Genomic DNA, 20,398 nt, shown 5'->3' with positions numbered 1-20,398 from the left:
GTCTGTGAGTGTAACAGGAGCCGGGCACAGGGATGCTGCAGCGCGGTGGGTTGATCGCTAGGACCCAGGAGCGGCTGGGGGGCGGCTCTGGGGTGAGCGATCGCGGGGCTCAGGCCCGGCTGCAAGAAGTGACTCGCAGCCGCTGCGGAGACTCTGGCTCCCGGCGAGATCCCCGCGCCCCGGCGGCTGGTGCTGGGAGCCCGGAGCCCGGGCTGCAGCCGCGAGAGGGGAACCTCCAGCCGGGCCTTGCCCGCTGCTCCCCGGGAGCCTCTCCCAGGGCAGAGGCCCCAGCCCGGCCAGGGCCCCTTCCCGGCCCGGCCCCTGCCCCGGGGGGCCCCGCTCGGAGGGAAGGTAAGAGAGACCCGGCACCCCCGGGCTGCAGGGGGCGGGTTTGGCCCCGGGCTGCTCCCCGCGGAGCCGGCTGCGATTCCCTGCCCCGGGCCTGGGAAAGCTGCCGCCAGTTCCCGGCGTGTGCGGGGCGGGGGCAGGATCACGTTACCCCCCGCTCCCCCCACTTGCTGCTTTGTTTCCCTGCCCCGGCCGGGCTGGTGTGGACGGAGGCTGCAGCTCAGGGAGATGTGAGGGGGGCAAATAGGGAGGGGCAGAAGGTGGGCCGGGGCCAAACTGAATGCAGGGTGGGGGCCCCATCCTGGGCCAGGGAAGGAGGGGGGCCCAGGGGCACAATCGGGGGGGGGGCAGCACAGGCGCTGGATCTCGGCTAGCGGGGCCCTGCCGCACCCCCTGGCTTGAAGGGGTTTCCATCCTATCCAGGCTTTACAGTTTGGTTCAATGGCTCTCAGTGCTTCCCCCTCCGTACAGATTGTTTCAGGCCCCCTGCCTGGGACTAGGAGCCGGGGATAACAATGGGTACAGCTGGTCGGTGGTGAGCCCTCCTCGCATTGTAGGGACAGGACCCCAACCCCTGAGCACCCCCAACATCCCCCCCACTGAGCATGTGGCCCCAGCCTTCCCGGTCCTGGGGCCCAGGGAGGGCACATGGCCCCAGCCTGAACCCCAGGGGCAGCCGAAGGAGAAGCCTGACATGCTCCTCACAGGGGCCGTGCACCCCACCTCCGCAGTCAGCTGTGACTCTCAGCCAGCCTGGAAAACAGAAGGGTTTATTGGTCGCTGGGAAGGCGGCATAGAACAGAGCTTGTTAGCACAGAAACCAAGAGCGTTCGGCAACGTCTGGCTTGGGGGGAATCCAGAGTCTTGAGTCCTGGGCTCTCCCCGCTGAGTCCCAAACCAGGAGACTGAGCCGCTTCCAGCCCCCCATCCTCACTGACACCCAGCTGCCCCTCCCCCATGCTTTCTCACCTGGCCTCCCCCTCTCTCTTTGTTCTCCAACACCTTTGGCTGGCTCCCTGCAGAGGACGGGCTCTGGCCATCACTTGCCAGGATAGAGAATTTTGGCCATTCTCTACACCCAGGCAGCCACTCTGCCATCACACCTGCCCTCTAGCGGTCTCCACAATGATCACACCCCTGTATCCCACCAGCTTGATACTTGTGTAACACATGGGGAAACTGAGGCACACACACAGTACTCAGAGAAAACATTAAGAACAATCCCGCTTCATGAATCCCTCTGAGACCAGCCCAGGGGCACTTTCTGCAGTGGCTGGAACCCCTCTGACCACACCAGCCCCTGAACCTGAGCCTGCAGATGATGGAGAGACCTGGGGAAAGGGCTGGAGCTGGGCAGGAAAATGACTCTGCACGGAAGGCGCCTTTCAGGGACTAGCTGGTGAGTTTGGCCTACAAGGGTAGGGTCTCCCTGTGTCTGTGAGTACCAGAGCTTCTGTCCTCAGTGACACAGCCTGGTTCAACCCCCATTACCAGTGTCCGTAGCTGAGCCACCTAATGAGAGCAAAGACCCAAGACAATGGGGCAGTCGCCAGTTCTCCCAGGGCGAGGGAAGAAGATAAAAAGGGAGAGTGGAGAGACTTGAAGGGGCAGCAGGAGCAGGAAGTGGGGAGGGAGGTTCCCAGCTCTGCCCAGATTCATTCCCTGCACCCCCGCGGCAGTCAGCTCTCCTGGGAACAAGGGCAGGAGCTGAGAGAGGAAAAGCCAGTTGCTTGCTCTGCTGAGCACCGCACTACTTAGGGAGATGGGGGAGAGCTAGAGGGGGTCACAGTACACTGTGGGGCAGTACCCTGAAGTGACTCCTTTGATTCTGCTCTTTTTCCAGCGTTTGGCTCAGAGATGCTTCTCTGGGGAGGTTTAGAAGGGACGTGGTGGGTTAGTTCTAAGCAGGGGGGGCTGGCCGGGGAGGTAATGAACTAACTGGGTTTGTTCCCAGCATGGCAGAGTCATAGAATCAGAGCGTCTGTCTGCAGGGAGAGAGCCTGGGGGGAATCGGGGAGTGACATGGACTCCAGCCCCTTATGAAACCTGCCCAATCTCCCTGCTCCTCCGACAGGCTGAGGAATCGTGTCCACGTTTCGCTTCAGATTGTCCCATCTTGCAGGGGACAGGGCAGGGAAATGGCTGTGACGGAGCCAGCTCAGGTAGGGGATTTTCAGGGAGCTTTTGGTGGTGGGGGAGGGGCATCGTAGAGGGGTTAATCACCCGGCGTGGGACGGGGTGTGATAAACCTGCTGGAACATGATCGACCTGGGCCTGATTCTCTGAACAGGCCCACTGGTGGGTAGTGGGGAAGGGGGAAACATTCCCCCATTTCTGAAACAGGGAACAGCCCCCCTGGGCAGGGCTGGGAAAACGACCAGACTCCCAGTGCTGGAGCCTGACCCCACTGGCCAGAGGCTGCTGTGAAGTACGAAGGGAAGCTGTCGGGATTCCTGTCCCTGTCCCCTGCTCCGGCTCGGAGCTCTGCTGCCCGTCTCAGCCTGTGGCTGGCAGGCGAGTGGGAAATGTGAAGAGCCTGCCCTGCTCCATCTGCTGGAGGGGGCGCGTTAATAAGTTCTCACCTTCTCCCCACCCCCTGGAGCCTGTTGGCTGCTCTGAGCAGGGTGGGGGGAGGATTATGCTTCTCTAGCCCTCCTCCCCCGTAACTAGTGGGATTGTGGCTGGGGCGGCAGATGCTTAGTGGGCAACTCTTGTTCCAGATGCTGGTGACCTTCGAGGAGGTGGCTGTGTATTTCACCCAGGGGCAGGGGGCTCTGCTGGACCCCGCTCAGAGAGCCCTCTACAGGGACGTCATGCAGGAGAACTACGAGACAGTGACCTCGCTGGGTAAGGGATTCGTGGCTCCTTGGTTATTGGAAGCTGCGGGGTGCGGGGAGGGTTTGTGTGTCTGGCACCGCTGAGGTTCTTCCCTCATCACACTCCAATGAGACCAGGGTGTCAAAACCTAAGGCGCATACTAAATCATCCCCACCAGTACCCCGTAGCTTGCAAGGTGAAGAACTCTTGTATTATCCTGTCTTTGTTGTTTCTCGGTCACTCACAGAATCCTTCTTCTCCCTCCTCCTTGGTCTGACCTCCGTATGAGGGCTCTGGGCTCCGCAGGTTTAGAAATAGGCAGGGGTTTAACACGAGAGCTGGGTGTGCATCACAATTCCCCTCACCTCCCCAGACGTCTGCCTCCCCCGAGGGGGCTCAGTAACCATGTTCCCGTCCTCTTAGATTCTACTTTCCACAGCACAGAACAGGGACAGGTGCCGCCCACGGAATGTCCTTTCTGACAGACGCTCTCTCAGTCCTCCATACCCTCCTCTGATCTGAATTGACCACCTGTACAGGATTCCCCCTTCCCAAACCTGACCTGATCGCCCGACTGGAACGAGGGGAAGAGCCGTGGGTGCCCGATCTCCAGGCCGGTGAGGAAAGAGAGATCCCGAGAGTCAGCCACACAGGTGAGGACTGACACAGAAACCATCTGGGGAATGAAGGAAAAAATTGAGAATCCCAGAACCGTGGTATCAGTAAGTTTCCTCAGTTCCTTCCTCATCTCACCCAGGGCAGGGCTGCAGTCAGGAGCTATCACTGACATTGTTTCCCACATGTCCTGTTACTTGCAAGTGTTTCCTTCCCAACGTTCCTTCTCTGTGAAAGTTTGGGTGGGATTTGGAGGCAGAATCCAATTGCTCCATCTATGCAGCTTTACTATGTTGGGTTTTCCCTCGGTGCTATTCCTCTTAATTTTTCCCTAGCACAATGACTCCTGTCCGGATTGTCTCTCTGTCCCAGCAGGTGATGAGAGAGTGAGTGAAAACGAGGAGGGGAATCAACAGCAGGAGATTCCTGGGTACAGGGAATCACAGGGCACCTTTGTGGGAAGACCCCATAAGTGCTTAAACTCTGGAAAAAGTTTCATATGGAGGTCACAACTTGTTTTACATCATCGAATCCACACAGGAGAGAGACCCCACAAGTGCTTAGACTGTGGGAAAAGTTTCATACGGAGGTCAAACCTTGTTAAACATCAGGCAATCCACACAGGAGAGAGACCCCATAAGTGCTTAGACTGTGGGAGAAGTTTCACACGGAGGTCAGACCTTGTTAAACATCAAACAGTCCACACTGGAGAGAGACCTCATAAGTGCTTAGATTGTGGAAAAAGTTTCCTACGGAGGTCACAACTTGTTTTACATCAGGAATGCCACACTGAAGGGAGACCGCATAAGTGCTTAATCTGTGGGAAACATTTCATATGGAGGTCACAACTTGTTTTACATCATCGAATCCACACAGGAGAGAGACCCCACAAGTGCTTAGACTGTGGGAAAAGTTTCATATGGAGGTCAACCCTACTTAATCATCAGGCAATCCACACGGGAGAGAGACCTCATAAGTGCTTAGACTGTGGGAAAAGTTTCATACGGAGGTCACACCTTGTTAGACATCAGGCAATCCACACAGGAGAGAGACCCCATAAGTGCTTAGACTGTGGAAAAAGTTTCATACGGAGGTCACACCTTGTTAGACATCAGGCAATCCACACAGGAGAGAGACCCCATAAGTGCTTAGCCTGTAGAAAAAGTTTCATACGGAGGTCACACCTTGTTAGACATCAGGCAATCCACACAGGAGAGAGACCCCATAAGTGCTTAGACTGTGGAAAAACTTTCATACGGAGGTCACAACTTGTTTTACATCAGGAATGCCACACTGAATGGAGACCCCATAAGTGCTTAATCTGTGGGAAACGTTTCATATGGAAGATAGACCATGTTAAACATCAAGCAATCCACACTGGAGAGAGACCCCACAAGTGCTTACTCTGTGGGAAAAGTTTCATACTTAGATCATACCTAGTTTTACATCATCGAATCCACACAGGAGAGAGACCCCATAAGTGCTTAGACTGTGGAAAAAGTTTCATACGGAGGTCACACCTTGTTAGACATCAGGCAATCCACACAGGAGAGAGACCCCATAAGTGCTTAGCCTGTAGAAAAAGTTTTATACGGAGGTCACACCTTGTTAGACATCAGGCAATCCACACAGGAGAGAGACCCCATAAGTGCTTAGACTGTGGAAAAAGTTTCATACAGAGGTCACAACTTGTTAGACATCAGGCAATCCACACAGGAGAGAGACCCCATAAGTGCTTAGATTGTGGAAAAAGTTTCATACGGAGGTCACAACTTGTTTTACATCAGGAACGCCACACTGGAGGGAGACCCCATAAGTGCTTAATCTGCGGCAAACGTTTCATATGCAAGTTAGACCATGTTAAACATCAAGCAATCCACACTGGAGAGAGACCCCACAAGTGCTTACTCTGTGGGAAAAGCTTCATACGGAGGTCAACGCTACTTAGTCATCAGGCAATCCACACAGGAGAGAGACCCCATAAGTGCTTAGACTGTGGGAAAAGTTTCATACGGAGGTCAACGCTACTTAGTCATCAGGCAATCCACACTGGAGAGAGACCTCATAAGTGCTTAGACTGTGGGAAAAGTTTCATACAGAGGTCACGCCTTGTTAGACATCAGGCAATCCACAAAGGAGAGAGACCATATAAGTGCTTAGACTGTGGGAAAAGTTTCATATGGAGGTCACACCTTGTTAGACATGAGGCAATCCACACAGGAGAGAGACCCCATAAGTGCTTAGACTGTGGAAAAAGTTTCATACAGAGGTCACAACTTGTTTTACATCAGGAACGCCACACTGGAGGGAGACCCCATAAGTGCTTAATCTGCGGGAAACGTTTCATATGCAAGTTAGACCATGTTAAACATCAAGCAATCCACACTGGAGAGAGACCCCACAAGTGCTTACTCTGTGGGAAAAGCTTCATACGGAGGTCAACGCTACTTAGTCATCAGGCAATCCACACAGGAGAGAGACCCCATAAGTGCTTAGACTGTGGGAAAAGTTTCATACGGAGGTCAACGCTACTTAGTCATCAGGCAATCCACACTGGAGAGAGACCTCATAAGTGCTTAGACTGTGGGAAAAGTTTCATACAGAGGTCACGCCTTGTTAGACATCAGGCAATCCACAAAGGAGAGAAACCCTATAAGTGCTTAGACTGTGGGAAAAGTTTCATATGGAGGTCAGACCTTGTTAAACATCAAGCAGTCCACACAGGAGAGAGACCTCATAAGTGCTTAGATTGTGGAAAAAGTTTTATACAGCGATCAACCCTACTTGATCATCAGGCAATCCACACTGGAGAGAGACCCCATAAATGCTTAATCTGTGGGAAAAGTTTCATACGGAGGTCAGATCTTGTTAAACATCAAGCAGTCCACACTGGAGAGAGACCCCATAAATGCTTAATCTGTGGGAAAAGTTTCATACGGAGGTCAGATCTTGTTAAACATCAAGCAGTCCACACTGGAGAGAGACCCCATAAATGCTTAATCTGTGGGAAAAGTTTCATACGGAGGTCAAACCTTGCAAAACATCAGATAATCCACACAGGAAAGAAATCCCATAAATGTTTGGACTGTGGGAAAAGTTTTACACAAAGATCAAATCTTATGGCACATCAGGCAATCCACACAGGAGAGAGACCTCATAAGTGCTTAGACTGTGGGAAAAGTTTCATACAGAGGTCCCACCGTGTTAAACATCAAGCCGTCCACAGTGGAGAGAGATCTCATAAGTGCTCAGAGTGTGGAAAAAGTTTCATAATGCGGTCAACCCTACTTAATCATCAGGCAATACACACTGGAGAGAGACCCCATAAATGCTTAATCTGTGGAAAAAGTTTCATACGGAGGTCAGGCCTTGTTAAACATCAGGCTATCCACACTGGAGAGAGACCTCATAAGTGCTTAGACTGTGAGAAAAGTTTTATCCAGAGGTCCCACCTTGTTAGACATCAGGCAGTCCACACTGGAGAGAGACCTCATAAGTGCTTAGACTGTGGGAAAAGTTTTATTCAGAGGTCCCACCTTGTTAGACATCAGGCAATCCACACAGGAGAGATACCCCATAAGTGCTTAGACTGTGGGAAAAGTTTTATCCAGAGGTCCCACCTTGTTAGACATCAGGCAATCCACACAGGAGAGAGACCCCATAAGTGCTTAGACTGTGGGGAAAGTTTCATACATAGGTCCCACCTTGTTAAACATCAAGCAATCCATACAAGAGGGAGACCATAAGACTCTTGGAAAGGTTTCAGAAACAGATTAGCCCTTCTAAAGATCAGGCAATCCACACACGCGAGAGAATCCCGTAAGTGCTTAGACTATGGAAAAATGTTTCAAATAGATGTCATCCCTTGTTTTACATCAGAGAATCCACACAGAGGAGTGACTCCATAACTGCTTAGCCTGTGAAAGACCTTTTAAATGGAGGTCAGAACTTGTTTCAAATTAGGCAATTCACACAGGAGAGAGACCCTATAAGTGTTTGGACCATGTGAAAAGTTTCACACAAAGATCGAATCTTATAACACTCAGAGGATCCACACAGGAGAGAGACCGCATCAGTGCTCAGACTGGAAAAAGTTTCCTACATAGGTCAGACCTCGTTAAACATCAGCTAATCCACAGAGGAGAGAGATCCCATAAGTGCTTAGGCTGTGGGTAAAGTTTTATAAGGAGCTCAGCCCATGTTTTAGATCAGAGAATCCACACAGGAGACCCCATAAGTGCTCAGACTATGGAGAAACTTTCATACCGTGGTCAAGGCTTCTTAATTATCAGGCAGTCCTCAAAAGAGGGAGACTCCGTAAGTGCTTAGACTGTGGAAAAAGTTTCATACAGAGGTCAGACCTTGTTAAACATCAGACAATCCACACTAAAGAGAGATCCGATAAGTGCTTAGACCAGGGGTGGGCAAACTTTTTGGCCCGAGGACCATATCGGGGTTGAAAACTTGTATGGAGGGCTGGGTCAGGGAAGGCTGTGCCTCCCCAAACAGCCTGGACCCGCCTCCATCTGACCCCCTCCCACTTCCTGCCTTCTGACTGCCCCCCTCAGTATCCCTGATCCATCCAATCCCTCCTGCTCCTTGTCCCCTGACCGCCCCCTCCAGAGACCCCCCACCCACCCCTAACCACCCCCCAGGACCTCATCTGAAGGATTCATGCAGGGTTCATGCACTTGGCAACATTTAGGGCACACCCTGAGTGTTGTGTAGGAGCAGTGCACACACGGCTCCTCTCAAGGGCATGAACCTTGGAAACTCGCCCAAAGGACATGAACCGTGGGAAGCCTCCCAGGACTGGGCTCAAGGCCCGAGAGCAAGGACTGTGATAGATAGAAATTGGTAAATAAGAATCTTAAACAAAGCCAGTGTATTCCTTTTATCTGTTGGAGTATGTAATGCGCAGGAGAAGGGGGAGAATAAAAGAGAGGGTGGAAAGCTGACAAGGCAGACCAGCCCGTCGGCAGACCAGCCCACTTGCTTGCTTAAAGCTTTGTCTGTCTTGTATTTGGACCGCAACACTCATCCCCTATCTAAACCCCCTGACTGCCCCCTCCAGGGGCCCCTGCCCCAAACCACCTCCCCAGGACCCCAACCCCTTCCCAATCCCCCGTGCTTCCTGTCCCCTGACTGCCCCATCCCCTATCCACACCCCTGCTCCCTGACAGGCCCCCGGGACTCCCACACCTATCCAATCCCCCCATGTTCCCCATCCCCTGACTGCCCCCCCCCCCAAAACATCCGCCCATCCAACAGCCCCCGTCCCCTTACTCCCCCCTGGGACTCCCTGCCCCTTATCCAACCCTCCGGCCCCGGCCCCCTTACCACACTGCTGGTGGCCCGGCAGGAGCCAGACACGCTGCACCACTCTCCCGGAGGAGCACGCAGCCCCACCCCTCAGAGCGCTGCCCGCACGGTGCGTTGAGGCTCCGGGAGAGCAGGGAAGGTAGGGGATGGGCTGGGAGCAGACTCCCCCGCCGGGCGCTCAGGCGGGTCGGTCAGGACAGTCCCGCAGGCCGGATGTGGCCCGCAGCCCGTAGTTTGGCCACCCCTGGCTTAGACTGTGGGAAACATTTCAGAAACTGATGAGTCCTTGTTCTACATCAAGGAATCCATAAGACTCCATAAGTGCTTGGACTGAGCAAAAGTTGTACACAGAGATCACACCTCATTAAACATGGGAGAATTCACACATGATCTAAACTTCTGTGACACCTGGCCCAAAAGAGTTAAGAACCTTGCAGGCTAATTGACCCAGATTCAACCTTTAGAGACATGTTAGAAAACTGTGTAAATGGTATTTGGGGCCACTCCAAGTAATATAGAGTAGAACTTTGAAATGTAAACTGGTGTTGTTAAAAAATTGGAAGAAGATAGTAGGGCTGTTGATTAATTGCAGTTAATTCGCGTGATTAACTCAAAAAAATTCATGGGGGTTAGAAAAATTAATTTCAATGAATCACATTGTAAAACAATAGAATACCAATTGGAATTTGTTAAATGTTTTTGGATGTTTTTCTGCATTTTCTCATATGTTGATTTCTCACAACAAAGAATAGAAAGTGTACAGTGCTCACTTTATATTATTTTTTATTACAAATATTTGTACTATAAACATTCAAAACACAAATAGTATTTTTCAATTCACCTCATACAAGTACTGTAGTGAAATCTCTTTATCAGGAAAGTGTAACTTAGAAACATAGATGATTTTAATTATATAAGTGCACTCAAAAATAAAGCAATTAAGACCTTTAGAGACTAGAAGTCCACTCAGTGCTACTTCTTTTTCTGCCAATCGCTAAGGCTTGGTCTATGCTACGAGTTTATGTTGGATTTAGCAGCGTTAAATCGAATTAACCCTGCACCCGTCCACACAATGAAGCCATTTTTTCGACATAAAAAGGGCTCTTAAAACCGATTTCTGTACTCCTCCCCAATGAGGGGATTAGCGCTGAAATCGACATCGCTGTTTCGAATTAGGGTTAGTGTGGACGCAATTCAAAGGTATTGGCCTCTGGGAGCTATCCCACAGTGCACCATTGTGACCGTTCTGGACAGCACTCTGAACTCGGATGCACTGGCCAGGTGTACAGGAAAAGCCCCAGGAACTTTTGTAACTCATTTCCTGTTCGCCCCAGGCGAGTTCATCAGCACAGGTGACCATGCAGTCTCAGAATTGAAAAAGAGCTCCAGCATGGACCGAATGGGAGGGACTGGATCTGATCGCTGTATGGGGAGAGGAATCCGTGCTATCAGAACAATGTTCCAAAAGACGAAATGCCAAAACATTTCAAAAAATCTCCGAGGCCATGAGGGACAGAGGCTACAGCAGGGACGCAACACAGTGCCGCGTGAAACTTAAGGAGCTCAGACAAGCGTACCAGAAAACCAAAGAATCAAACAGACGCTCTGGGACAGAGCCCCAGACATGCCGCTTCTACGCTGAGCTGCATGTAATTCTAGGGGGAGCCGCCACCACTACCCCACCCTTGTCCGTGGACTCCAATGATGGGGTACTCTCCTCCATGCCTGAGGATTTTTCAGATGGGGAAGGTGAGGAGGAGGAGGACGAGCTTAAGGAGAGCACACAGCACACCATTCTCCCCGACAGCCAGGATCTTTTTATCACCCTGACTGAAATACCCTCCCAACCCAACCAAGCCGGAGAAGGGACCTCTGGTGAGTGTACCCTTTTAAATATAATACATGTTATAAAAGCAAGCGTTTTTTAATGATTAAGTAGCCCTGAGGATGGGGGATGCATTCGTGGCCAGTATTGCTCCTGGAAAAGTCTGTTAACGTGTCTGGGGATGGAGTGGAAATCCTCCAGAGACATCTCCATGAAGCTCTCCTGGAGGTACTCTAAAAGCCTTTGCAGAAGGTTTCTGGGGAGAGCAGCCTTATTCCGTCCTCCATGGTAGGACACTTTACCACGCCATGCTAGTAGCAAGTAATCTGGTATCATTGCATGACAAAGCCTGGCAGCGTATGGTCCCGGTGTTTGCTGGCATTCAAGCAACATCCATTCTTTATCTCTCTGTGTTATCCTCAGGAGAGTGATATCATTCATGGTAACCTAGTTGAAATAGGGGAATTTAATTAAGGCGACATTGAGAGGTGGCCATTCCTACTGGGCAGTTTGCCTGTGGCTGAAAGGAAATCCTCCCCACAGTTAGCCACGCAGTGGAGGTGGGGGGGAGTTTTGGCGCTGAGCTGTTCATGTTTGGCTAGCAGGGATCTTCCCTGATACCAGCCACACAGTGGGGGGAGAGATAAAGCAATCATCCCAGAAAATTGAATGGCGGGGCGGGTTAGTTTGGTTTTTGCTGCTGCATGTTAACAGGAAAACCGCAGCACTAAATGGCCAACTCAACCTGCTTTGCTTGGTATGGGAGAGGAGGGCGCTGCTGTTATGAAGGTTGCAGAAGCCGAAAAACTATGGCTTACCATGGCTGCCTGCAAGTCGAATTCTGTTGCCCGGCACTGCGTGTGTGATCTCTAACACCAAAGCTGCAGGCACTCAATATAAGATGCAAAATGCGACCTCGTACCAAAATCACATGTGCTATGTAATGTGAATAGTTTAGTTCACCGTGGAAGAGTATAGCCATTGTTCTGTAAAATGTATCTTTTAAAATACTTCACTCCCTTTTTTTCACTCCAGCAGCTGCCAATGTTTCAAGCCTCCCTCCTCCGTCCCAAAGGCTATCTCAGATAAGGCGGCGAAAAAAATGCATGCGCTATGAAATGTTCTCTGAGCTCATGCAGTCGTCTAGCACTGACAGAGCTCAGCAGAATGTGTGGAGGGACACAATAGCAGAGTACAGGAAAGTGGCCGATGAACGTGAGGAGAGGTGGTGGCAGGAAGATCAGAGGAGGCATGAGGCAATGCTGGGGCTACTGCAGTATCAAACGGACATCCTCCGGCCTCTGGTGGAGGTTCATGAATGGCAGCAGGATCACAGACTGCCGCTGCAGCCGCTGTTTAATTGCCCTCCCTCCTCCCCAAGTTCCATAGCCTCCTCACCCAGACGCCCAAGAACATGGGGAGAGGGAGGTGGGGAGGCTCCGGGCACCCAACCACTTCACCCCAGTGGACAGCCCAAGCAACAGAAGGCTGTCATTCAAGAAGTTTTAAAGTGGCCTTTTCCTTCCCTCCTGCCTTCTTCCCACACCTCACCTGGGCTACCTTGTGAGTTATCTCCCTATTTTTATAATCAATTAATAAAGAATACATGTTTTTTAAATGATAATGACTTTATTTCCCTTGCAAGCAAGCTGTGATCGAAGGGGGAAGGGTGGGTGGCTAACAGGGAATTTAGAGGCAACCAAGGGGGTGGGTTTTCATCAAGGAGAAACAAACAGAAGTGTCACACGGTACCCTGGCCAATCATGAAACTGGTTTTCAAAGCTTCTCTCATGTGCACCACTTCCTGCTGTGCTCTTCTAACCTCCCTGGTGTCTGGCTGCGCGTATTCAGCGGCCAGGCGATTGGCCTCAACCTCCCACCCTGCCATAAACGTCTCCCCCTTTACTCTCACAGAGATTGTGGAGCACACAGCAAGCAGCAATAACAATGGGAATATTGGTTTCGCTGAGGTCTGAGCGAGTCAGTAAACTGCGCCAGCGACCCTTTAAACATCCAAATGCACACTCTACCACCATTCTGCACTTGCTCAGCCTATAGTTGAACAGCTCCTGACTACTGTCCAAGGTGCCTGTGTACGGTTTCATGAGCCAGGGCATTAAGGGGTAGGCTGGATCCCCAAAGATAACTGTAGGCATTTCAACATCCCCAACAGTTATTTTCTGGTCTGGGAAGTAAATCCCTTCCTGCAGCCATTGAAACAGATCAGAGTTCCTGAAGACACGAGCATCATGAACCTTTCCTGGCCATCCCACGTTGATGTTAGTGAAATGTCCCTTGTGATCCACCAGTGCTTGCAGCACCATTGAAAAGTACCCCTTGCGGTTTATGTACTGGCTGCCCTGGTGGTCCGGTCCCAAGATAGGGATATGCGTTCCGTATATAGCCCCACCACAGTTAGGGAATCCCATTGCAGCAAAGCCATCTCGTGTGACCTGCACATTTCCCAGAGTCACTACCTTTGATAGCAGCAGCTCAATGATTATGTTGGCTACTTGCATCTCAGCAACCCCCACAGTAGATTTGCCCACTCCAAATTGATTTCCGACTTACCGGTAGCTGTCTGGCATTGCAACATTCATTCATAAAATTGGTTACCCCAGAAACTAGCTAATTGAGTTTCACTTTCAATCCAATTGCTGCTTAAATCACTGAAACTTGAACTCTTTCAACATTGTAACTTCTGCTCACTGTTTGCCATTTCTTACACTTGTCCATATTGTAACTCAAACTCCATTTTAACTTGTCCCAAACTCCATTTTAAAAATGCTTACTCCATTTTGCAAAAGCCTAATGTAATCTTATTAGTTTAGTTTAGATGTGTGAATGAGGTATGTATGGATGGTGGAATCAACCTCCAGCCCCAGCCTGTCCTGATAAAATAAAGTGTAAACACCCAGTGGCTGAAGATGCGGACAACAGCCCTGACAAAGTAAGAGGAGTCCACCCTCAAAAGAAAAGAACAAAAGTACAATTGAAGAAACATCAGAGCCAGGTCCTAGGCTGAAAGTCATGTCTGCAATTGACGGGTGATCAATCACACCGAACCCAGAGGCAGCGTGACACAGCAAGACCTATAGACTCTAGATTGAAACTAAAGCCTACAAAAAAGGATGGATGAGATGGAAGACTTTGGAGGGTACCATTCTGCAGCCAACATGGAAGGGCATTGGTGCATGCCCAACAGAGACCCAGCTCTTCCTTGTGCCCGGCTTTCCTGGCCAGTTAGCCGTCACAGGCATCGAACCCAAGATATTAGTTATTGGTTATAAATCAAATTGTGTTATCATAATAAAAATGGCATTTTCTTGTCTTGTCCCCTGAAATGATCCTGTGTAGTTTTCTTGGCATAACAACCTTGAGAGATCATCAAGTCCAGTCCCCTGCCCTCACAGCAGGACCAAGCACCATCTAGATCATCCCTGGTAGATGTCTATCCAACCTGTTCTTAAATATCTCCAGTGATGGGGATTCCACAACCTCCCTAGGCAATTTATTCCAGTGTTTCACCACCCTGACAGTTAGGAAGTTTTCCTAATGTCCAACCTAAACCTCCCTTGCTGCAATTTAAGTCCATTGCTTCTTGTCCTATCATCAGAGCTCAAGGAGAACAATTTTTCTCCCTTCTCCCTGTAACACCCTTTTAGATACTTGAAAACTGCTATCATGTCCCCCCTCAGTCTTCTCTTTTCTAAACTAAACAAGCCCAATTCTTTCAGTCTTCCCTCATAGCTCATGTTTTCTAGGCCTTTTATCGTTTTTGTTGCTCTTCTCTGGACCTTCTCCAGTTTTTCCACATCTTTCTTGAAACGTGGTGCCCAGAACTGGAGACAATACTCCAGTTGATGCCTAATCAATGCAGAGTAGAACGGTAGAATGGTCTCTTGTATCTTGCTCACAACACTCCTGTTAATGCATCCCAGAATCATGTTTGCTTTTTTTGCAACAGTGTCACACTGTTCACTCATATTTAGCTTGTAGTCCACTATGACCCCTAGATCCCTTTCTGCAATACTTATATTTACTTAGTCAATAATCCAAATAGTTTTCTTTAAAACCATAGGCACCAACTTTTCCCGGCGCTGGTGGGTGCTCAACCCCCATTCCCCGCCCTGACTCCACCCCTGCCCCACCCCCATTCCAACCCCTTCCCCAAAGTCCCTCCCCAACTCCACCTCCTCCCTGCACCTATTGGACCCCTTCCCCAAATCCCTGTCCCGGCCCCGCGTCTTCCCCAAGGGCGCCGCATTCCCCCTCCTCTCCCTCCCTCCCAGCACTTGCCTCCGCGAAACAGCTGTTTTGCAGCGGGAAGCGCTGGGAGCTAGGGGGAGAAGCGGGGAAGGGACGCTCAGGGGAGGAGGCAGAGTAGAGGTGGAGGTGAGCTGGGGCGGGGAGCTGCCAGGGGGTGCAGAGCGCTCACTAATTTTTTCCCCTGAGTGAGTGATCCAGCCCCGGAGCACCCATGGAGTCGGCACCTATGTTTAAAACATGAACAATTTGAACAATCTCTATTAGAGATCTCTATTCCTCCATAGCTAAAGCCCTCCATAATTACAGCTAGTTGACATTTTTCACACAGAAATGTTTCTCATCTGAAAGTGTGGCTTCAGGAAAATCAGGGTTTCCCTGGAAATGTTGCTTTTTACGACAATAGGTTAGATTCTGATCAGGAGAATCAACATGTAATTGCAAATTGTGGAATCATTTCAATTGCAGTCTAAAATGTCTGTCCACATTTTCTGTTTCCACATTTCTGCAGGGAAACATTAGAGAATATTTCGTTCCGGAAAACATCTTAACCCCTGTAGCTCAGCATCAGCTCATTTATATTAAGGGTGAAAGATCAAGTTACAACACATAATGTGAAAATGTTCAGTCCATGACAAAACAGAAAGATCTCCAAAAATATCATGTCCAAGAATAATCTAGAGATCATGCAGCCACTGTGCTGGCCCTGTATATGATGGAAACCACTTCAAGCCAGGGGGTGCGGCATCCCCAGTACCCCTAGTTCCAGCACTTAAAACTTATTTTTAAAGGCTTTGTATCTGACTGAAAATATTTCTTAGACCAAGAGTCCTGGTCAGTGTTTGAAACCCAAACATTGGAGCATTAGGACATTGAAAGTGAAATGAATTAAAGTTGTAGAACTGCTTTCTTTCCAGTGTCTTGTGGTGTTTAGATGTTGCTTGTAATTATTAGAATTGGGAGCACTGGCTGTTGGGAGTCTGAAAGGACAGGAAACAGGAAGGAGGGGGAGGAGTTGAAGAGGCTGAAGGAGAGCTACTGGGGTGATATTTAAAAGTTTTTCTCTGCAAGGAAGAGAGCTAGAAACATCCTTTGTTTAGAAAACAGAAGCCGAGCACCTCACCTCATCACCTGCATCCAGGAGGTGGGGCTTCAACAAACACAACAAATATTGCAAGACTCATGATAAAATCATGAAAGTTGGTGACGCTGCAGCCCCTTTACGCTGAGCCAGAGCAGCCCTTATTGTAAATGAGAATCAGGTCTTGAAAACATGGATTTCAGCTTAACCAAGTTTTTAGCCTGTGAGTTTAATATCACTGGGGTGGAATGATTAGCTTTTTACTGATATAGCTGTATACACACAAACCAATGGCAAAATATTTCAATTGATAATAAATGAAAATTACAGATATGGAAATTAAGGACAACGCTGCTTGAAAACTTATTCAGGTTGGACTTAAGGAGAGTTACTTTGCATATTTTGACAGGGGATGTTGACAGTCTGTGTTTTCATGGTTATAAAGCCCTCACTTTTTGAATCTCAGTGTCGACTGTCATTAAAGAATTGTCGACTGACTCACTGTTGTCGTATCCCCCCATAATTTCCCACAACTGAAAATTTAAATTAATAAAAATTGGGGGGGAAATGCTGAAACCCAGATTTTTGTGCAACTGTGAAAATGTAACTTAATAAATATTGAAAAAATACTGTAAAATAAACATATATATATATAATTCTTTCAAGCCTAAATATCACTCCAGACACACAGCCTCTGCTCATGCAAGCGCTTTAGGACAGGGGGATGCTGGGTATATTTCTGAGCTCAGGAAAGTGAAGCCAACCCTGTTACACTGCCCAGAGGGAACCATGGCCTCAGAGAACCCTGTGGAATGTCTCCAGGATGAAGTTGCTTGTCCCATTTGTCTGGAGTATTTTAAGGACCCAGTGATTATAGACTGGGCACAATTTCTGCCCAGCCTACATCAGCCAGTGCTGGGAGGGATCCAATACAGCCGCCTCTTGCCCTCAGTGCAGATAAACTGTGCAACAGAGAAACCTCAGGCCCAACAAGCAGCTGGCAAACATGGTAGAAATCGCCAAGCGGCTGAGTTTCCAGGCAGCAAAGGGAGCAGGAGGTGGTGGGGTGTGTGGGGAACACCAGGAGGCTCTGAAACTGTTCTGTGAAGAGGATCAAACCCCCATCTGTGTGGTGTGTGACAGATCCCAGGCTCACCGCGCTCCTAAGGTGTTTCCTATGGAGGAGGCTGCCCAGGAGTCCTGTCAAGTTGCTGTGAAGTTTAATGGGCAATAACTTTAGATTTTAATGACAGGTTAATTTCACTGCAAGTTGCCGTCACAAGTGTATCTGTATCATGCAGCTCTGCAAAGCCTTCACTGTATGGGAGCTGCTATTATAAATAAATAATAATAAAGAAAAATAAATGATCTGGCAGAGTGGCAAGAAAGGCAAAAAAATAAAGTCTTTAAAGATACCTGACATGGGAAACCTTTAACTGAGAAGTTGAATCCTTGTCAAACCCAACTTCCACTGGTGAAACAAGGGAACTTTTTACAGAACAGAAGCTGTTCAATGATCAGTGCAGCTTAAAACACAAGAGCTGCAGGCCTGTCTATATTTGCGAGTTGGGAGTTTGCCCTAACACTTAGTCCCGCTCTGTCACACCAGTGCAGTCCCCAGGGCTTCAGAGCTGAAATTCAACTGGGAGTTGGGCTCCTTGGAGAATCCCAGCTCATATTTGGAGCCCGGTTGGTTTCTGGGATTAGTATCACTTCTGTAATCTGAAAACCACCTTAATTGATTCACCACCATGTGACTCCAGTTTCCTGTTATGTGCTGTGCTACTAATTAGTGAATGAATAAATACCAGTCAAACTCAGATAATTGTGGTCTCTCTCTAATTTATAAAATGACTGAATTGGAAACAAGTTGGAATATGACACTCTCCCTATTTCCGTTGTTCGGTTTCATTCCCTTGGTGCCCCTGATGTCATAAATCCATTAGGACAAACAGTCACCTTGGGTTTGGGTGGAAAAACATCCCCCTACCCACCCTTCTGAACCCTCAGAATGAAACCTCCCAAATAATTTCTCTTTCTCCAGGAAAAAAATCAGGCCCATTGCAAGACTTTGAGGGAAGAGAGAGAAAAACTGCAGGGATTTCAAGTGACTGGAGAGGGGAAAAGCTGGGAGTATCTGGTAGGTGCCTGTTGTTTCTGACCTGCTGAGACTTGTGGTGAGAGGTCTGTTTTTAGGCAGATTCCTCTGTGGGCTTGGTGAATGTGGGCATCAGTACATTTCTCCATGATCCTAGATTTTCTGTGTTAGGTTCATGTGCAGAATCTAAGCTCTTGTGTCAGGGAATGAGTTAATTTCTAGCCCTTGTGACTTTCCCTGTGTCTGCGTCATTTCTTGGGTTGGTGAATTCTTTGATTTCTTTTTTCCCTTGGAACTTCTGTCAGTGTAATGCTGAGTCCTGCCTCCTGCTGCTCTGGATCTCCATTCTCAGAGGCCATGAAAGTGGGATGAGCCCCTGAGACTGTGGGAGGGGATGGGCTCTGGCCACGGGGGTCATATCTATTGAATGACAGGAAAGCAATTGAGCTGGTGTAACAGGTGCCCAGGTGTCAGGACGTCTCACATTCATTCATGAGTTAACAAAGGTCACAACATTGAGGCCCAAATTTAGCAAAATGGCCTAATTTTGAGTCCCTGATTTTCTCTCCCAACTTGCAAAGCCCGTGGGGGTCACAGACACAGGGATGCTACTCTGGCTGCATCTCAGGACTTGCCTTGCCTGTGCCAAGGTCTGCACGGGCCTCTGGAGCCACTGACTGGGGGAGTCGCAAACTGCCCCCTCTATTTCTCTGCCAATTAGGGTGAATTTGGCCCATTGAGCCAACACTCTCCCAGCTCCAATCTCAACACTTATTAAACAATTTTACTATTCTATGGAGGACGAGGGCCCCATTGTGCTGAGCTCTGTAGAGATGCTGAGTGAATAAACCCAAGGGACCTACAACTACGAGCCCTGAGCCTGCAAACTCTTAACATCCCATTAATGTCAAAGGGACCAAATTTCAGAGTAACAGCCGTGTTAGTCTGTATTTGCAAAAAGAAAAGGAGTACTTGTGGCACCTTAGAGACTAACCAATTTATTTGAGCATAAGCTTTCGTTAGTACAGCTCACTTCATCGGATGCAACAAAGGGACCAAAGTCTGCTAAAATCTTTGCAGGATCTGGGCCTAGGGTCTGAGAAAAGGCAATAGGCGAATGAGACAAACCAGCTGGAGTCTGGAGGTTGGGAGGGGCTGATGAGAGGAAAGGAAATCTCTCTGACAGATTGTATCTCCTAGGGTGGTTGTGAGACCTAATGGCTGTTGATTTCATTGCTGTGAGATGCCTGAATGAGAGAGGTAAAAGAAGGTTTCAGATTTGTTTATATTTATATTAAAGATCTGAGTGTGTCCCTGTCCCTCTCTGTTTCTCTGTCAAAATTCAAACCAAGTTAGGTCAGTTAAGAGTGGGGATATTGTTACAAACATGAAAGCAAGAAATCTCGCCTCTTTTCGCCTTTCCCCCTCCAGACACTCTGCCATTTGCACTGGGGACAAAAAGAGGGGAAACCCTAGGAGCACAAAGACAGGGTGAGGTTGCAGGTGAAAACGGTCTTTAAATTATAAGAAAATTCCCATGAAAACACACTGCATCTAAAGTTACCAACCAAACCAACACCAGTCATGACACACCCAGCACTACAATGAAACCATGAAATACAGAGGAGATCCCGAGCTGAAGTCACACAAAAGATCCTGACACCAACCTTAGTGCTGAGTTCATGCCTATGCTGATGAACAGAAACACTCTCCCTGAGCAGCATCCAAACACCCTTAACTCTGACCATGGGGTTCTCATGGACATTCACAGAACCTTTAATACTAAATTGAGAGCTCTCTGCCCTGAGGGCTGACACATCCCCCTCCTTTACCCCAGTTTCTCTGCTGCTGGGAATGGAGAAGGCCCAGCAGGGGAAGCTGGGAGCTGAAGCTTCTTCAGGCAAATGAGAAACAGAGTGGGGAACTGCAGTGACATCTCTGCTCAGTCTCAGGTGCCCAGCACAGAGGCAGCTCCCTGGGATCCAGGCCCGTCCCAGCCAGAACAGGGCTGCTGGGGAGAGTGAAA

The 20,398-nt window shown here is 49.2% G+C and overlaps 1 protein-coding gene and 1 pseudogene across 8 annotated transcripts in view; both read left to right on the top strand.

The window, feature by feature from the left end:
* The window catches only part of LOC311530891 (zinc finger protein RFP-like), a 181,845-nt pseudogene that overhangs the window by 121,096 nt on the left and 40,351 nt on the right, over positions 1-20,398 (top strand). The window contains exon 2 of the transcript XR_014714581.1: positions 17,272-17,487. The product of XR_014714581.1 is annotated as a zinc finger protein RFP-like (transcript). The remainder of the gene's footprint in view (positions 1-17,271; positions 17,488-20,398) is intronic.
* On the top strand, positions 110-12,551 carry LOC311530787 (uncharacterized protein). 7 transcript variants are annotated; one of them, XM_084647683.1, is made up of 7 exons: positions 110-351; positions 1,371-1,747; positions 2,423-2,510; positions 3,069-3,195; positions 3,705-3,818; positions 4,153-10,977; positions 11,963-12,551. In XM_084647683.1, the coding sequence occupies exons 2-6, from the start codon at positions 1,710-1,712 to the stop codon at positions 7,524-7,526; spliced, it is 3,741 nt and encodes a 1,246-aa protein (XP_084503809.1). In that variant the 5' UTR covers positions 110-351; positions 1,371-1,709; the 3' UTR covers positions 7,527-10,977; positions 11,963-12,551. The 7 variants fall into 7 exon arrangements, with proteins under 7 accessions (XP_084503809.1, XP_084503815.1, XP_084503813.1 ...); XM_084647689.1 differs by lacking the exon at positions 1,371-1,747 and having other exon boundaries at positions 2,340-2,510; XM_084647687.1 differs by lacking the exon at positions 1,371-1,747 and having other exon boundaries at positions 2,303-2,510.

This window comes from Lepidochelys olivacea (genome assembly GCF_965140295.1).
Source record: "Lepidochelys olivacea isolate rLepOli2 genome assembly, chromosome: 14".
Classification (NCBI taxonomy): Eukaryota; Metazoa; Chordata; order Testudines; family Cheloniidae; genus Lepidochelys; species Lepidochelys olivacea.
This window is presented reverse-complemented; position numbering and strand designations above follow the sequence as displayed.